Genomic DNA, 3,743 nt, shown 5'->3' with positions numbered 1-3,743 from the left:
CTCAATCAACAAGATCAATCAAAACAATTAAGAATCAAACATGCTTCAATTCGGATTTATAACATGCTATTTAGGGTAAAACGAATTTAGGGTTTTAAGAAAGCAGAAACAGATCAGAAGGTAAAATATTCTAGCAACCTAAACCTCAAAACATTAAAAGATTTAATCAAACAAGAACAATCATCAAAACGGATTCACATTAGGGTTTAGGGTTTTGATTCGATTTCTAGCCACTTTAGGGTTTACGTTTTCTGGATTTTGATTTAATCATAGATCAATGGAGATTTAGGCACAAGATATGTCATTGGATCATAGGGTTTTGAGATTCAAAACCAATTAGGGTTTTGAGTTTAATTGATCAATAGATCAATCTCGATTTAGGGTTTGGGGATCGAACTTTTAGAGCTTCGATTTACTCATTAAGGTTTGATCTATTATCCTATGGCTTTTATCACAAAGATTAGGTTTTATGGTTTCATTCTTTATAAATCAACCCAATTCGATTCATATGTTCTTAGAATTCGAATTACCTTTAGCTTAGTTGATTGTTGAAACCGGACCACCAAAGAATGAACCTCGAGCTGGACAGGAACGGGACGCGAGCTGGCCTGGATGCGAGCTGGCCTGGAACAGATTGAGGCTGAGATCGCGAGCGGCTGATCGTTGAATGGGAGCTGTTGCTGTCGGATCGCGAGCGCCTCTGATGCGAACAGGACGCTTGCTGTCTGGAACGCGAGCTGTCCTGGATCAAGAGTTGAGGCTGAGTTCGTCTGAGCTGAGATTGTCTGAAGCTGAGACGGGAACGCGGGGTTGCTGATCGGGAACGCGTAGGATCGGTGTTCACCGGGTAGGATTAGGGTTTATCGATTTTTGGTTTTAGCTTTAGGATTTTAGAGGCTATCGTGCTGATAACGTGTTATAAAACTAAGAAGAATAGTTTGTATATTTATTCATAAAACATATGATTCCTTTATATAAGGATTATAAGATATAGAAATATGGAAAGTATCCAAAACCTAAACCAACTAGGATTAGGAAAAATACTAAGACAAGAGAAAGAAAAAACATCCCAAAGACTTAGCCGCCTATGTGTATGAGCCAAGTATGGTCTTGGAAGATACTATGGTTATAGGCCATCTACAATATGATTTATAACAAGTTATACAGATTTACTGTATTTTACGAATAAGAATAGTCAGTTCTAGAAAATATGGAAAGAAAATATTTGGAAATATTTCGTTTCCATATATGAAAAAATCGATTTCCAGAAGAAAAAAATGTAAAAAAAATTTGTTGGAGATAAAGTGTAGGTTTAGATTTTTTTTTTTTTTGAGGATTCTTATTGTTTTCTTTCATTTTAATTACTTTAATTATTTATTATATTTTAATATTTACAATTGTTTTGTTAATTGTAATTTCGAATTTATAAATGAATTTAAGGACATTATTGCTATTTTGAAAATAATTAACCTGATAAAACATAAAATATGTGAAATTAATTAATGGGACATAGTTACAATTTTTTGGTCTAAAAAACAATTTTTCTTTATTTTTCTCATTTTATCGTAGACATGTCAGCAACATCACCAAGTTAAAGTTTCATAAAAAAATAAAAGGATGATTACTACTGGTAGACAAACTCTCCTCAAGGTCATCATCCTCGGTGATAGCGGGTCTGTTTTCTTTCTTTGTTTCGCTATGTATATGTATCTATGTATGTATCTATTGGGTTCCTTCTAGATGGAAGAAACCCATTGGGTTTGGTTGGTGATAACCAAACTTGGAAGTTGGGCCAAATGTATTAGTCCATGAGATTAGTATTGGGCCTTGGAGGTTATTAGAGTTAGTGAGACACATATATATAGTCTCTTGACCTAATTTTTATGTAGAGACTTACGAGAATCAAAAAGACAAAAGAGAGAGAAAAGAGGGAATGATGCAGAATTTCATCTGGGTTTGTCAAGGCAGATTTGGAGGGTCAAACGGATCCTGATCGGGCTGATATTTTGTGGGAAGCTTCTTCAGTCAGTGGGTTAAAGGTTCACCGAAGGGATTTTGGATTTCAACTGTTGGATCTTCTGTTGTCTGGGTTTTAGTGAAGCTGATCGTCACAGTTCTTCAACAGTGCTGTCTTGAGTGTTTGGTAAATCCGGCGGTGAGATCTTCTCTGATTGAGCTAAAATTTGGCAGAGGTGTTTTTGACTAGTTTATCTTGGATTTGTACGGTGGGATTAGTCTCTGGTTCCCGGAATCCTTGTGAGCTGAGGTCGTTTGGTTTCTAGTTTGGTTGCTGCCGGTTTTGAAGCTTTGTGTTGCTCTCTTGTTGTTGTTGTTTGTGTTGGAGATAGCTATTTGTAGCTAGACTCTCTGTTCTGTTCAGGCTGTTGAACAGGGAGGACGTGGTTGTACTCATACCATTTATATAGTGGATTTTTGAGTGGACTACGGTCCCGTGGTTTTTCCTTCTCACATCGAGGAGGTTTTCCACGTAAAAAGTGCTTGTCTCAGTTAGTTATTTCTTATACTATATCCTGCTATCTTTGAAGTATTTCGTCACAGATTCTCACAAGGTCAGGGGGAACACGATCACTACATTCCGCTGCGACTCGTGCCCGGTTTTCCCAACAAAGTGGTATCAGAACTTCTGGTTTTAGAGATTTGGGTTTGATAACTTTGGAAAAGATGGAAAATATGAGCAGGATGATAAGCTTGAATGGTGCTAACTATCATCTATGGAAGGGCAAGATGGAGGATTTGCTCTTTGTTAAAGAATTTCATGTTCCAGTCTTCGAGGAGCAGAAATCTGAGAAGAAGACGGATGAAGAGTGGAAGCTGCAGCATCGCCAAGTGTGTGGGTTGATAAGGCAGTGGGTAGATGATAATGTGTTGCATCATATTGAGACTGAGACGGATGCTCGTTCTTTGTGGAAGAAGCTGGAGCAGTTGTATACTAGGAAGACTGGAAACAACAAGATGTACATGATCAAGAAGTTGATTAAGCTGAGGTATCAGGAGGGAAGTCCGATGACGGATCACTTGAATGCGTTTCAGGGATTTCTCAACTAGCTGTCTGATATGGGCATCAAGTTTGATGATGAGATTCACGGTCTGTGGCTTCTCGGTACTTTACCGGATTCTTGGGAGGTTTTCAGGATGTCTCTTTGTAACTCCGCGTCGGAAGGTGCTATTTAGATGGATTCAGTGAAGAACAGTGTTCTTAATGAGGAAGCAAGAAGGCAGTCGAATGCTAGTAGTTCGCGTTCAGATGTCTTTGTTACTGAGGCAAGGGGGAGGAGTTCAAGTAGAGATCCCAAGAGGGACAAGAACAGGAGCATGAGCAAATCTAATAAATTTGCTAACATGGAGTGCTATTTCTGTCACAAGAAAGGGCACATGAAGAAGGATTGCTGGAAGTTGAAAAACAAACAGCAAGGTAATCAAGAAGAAAAGGTGGATCGGGTGACTGTCACCGAAGATCAGTTTCTCATTCTTCTTGAGGGTGATGCCATTAATGTCGCATGCCAAGACACCAGTTGGGTGATTGATAGTGGAGCTACTACTCATGCAACATCACAGCGGGATTTGTTTTCTACCTATACTACGGGTAATTATGGTTCCGTGAAGATGGGAAAAGATGCGATGGCTCAGGTTGCTGGCATTGGCGATATATGCTTGGAGACTAGTCTTGTGACTAGGTTGGTGCTTAAGGATGTTAAGCATGTTTCTGACATTAGGATGAATCG

General features: G+C 38.8%; 1 protein-coding gene across 1 annotated transcript in view; it reads left to right on the top strand.

Annotated features, from left to right (window-relative positions):
* The first annotated feature begins 1,617 nt into the window (after positions 1-1,617).
* Positions 1,618-3,743, top strand: part of LOC106302296 (ras-related protein RABG3e-like) — an 11,410-nt gene continuing 9,284 nt past the window's right edge. The window contains exon 1 of the mRNA XM_013738837.1: positions 1,618-1,677. Within this exon, the coding sequence (XP_013594291.1) occupies positions 1,618-1,677 (60 nt within the window). The remainder of the gene's footprint in view (positions 1,678-3,743) is intronic.

Source organism: Brassica oleracea, chromosome C7 (genome assembly GCF_000695525.1).
Source record: "Brassica oleracea var. oleracea cultivar TO1000 chromosome C7, BOL, whole genome shotgun sequence".
Taxonomy (NCBI): domain Eukaryota; kingdom Viridiplantae; phylum Streptophyta; class Magnoliopsida; order Brassicales; family Brassicaceae; genus Brassica; species Brassica oleracea.
The sequence above is the reverse complement of the archived record's forward strand: the minus strand, read 5'-3'. Positions and strand labels throughout refer to the sequence as shown.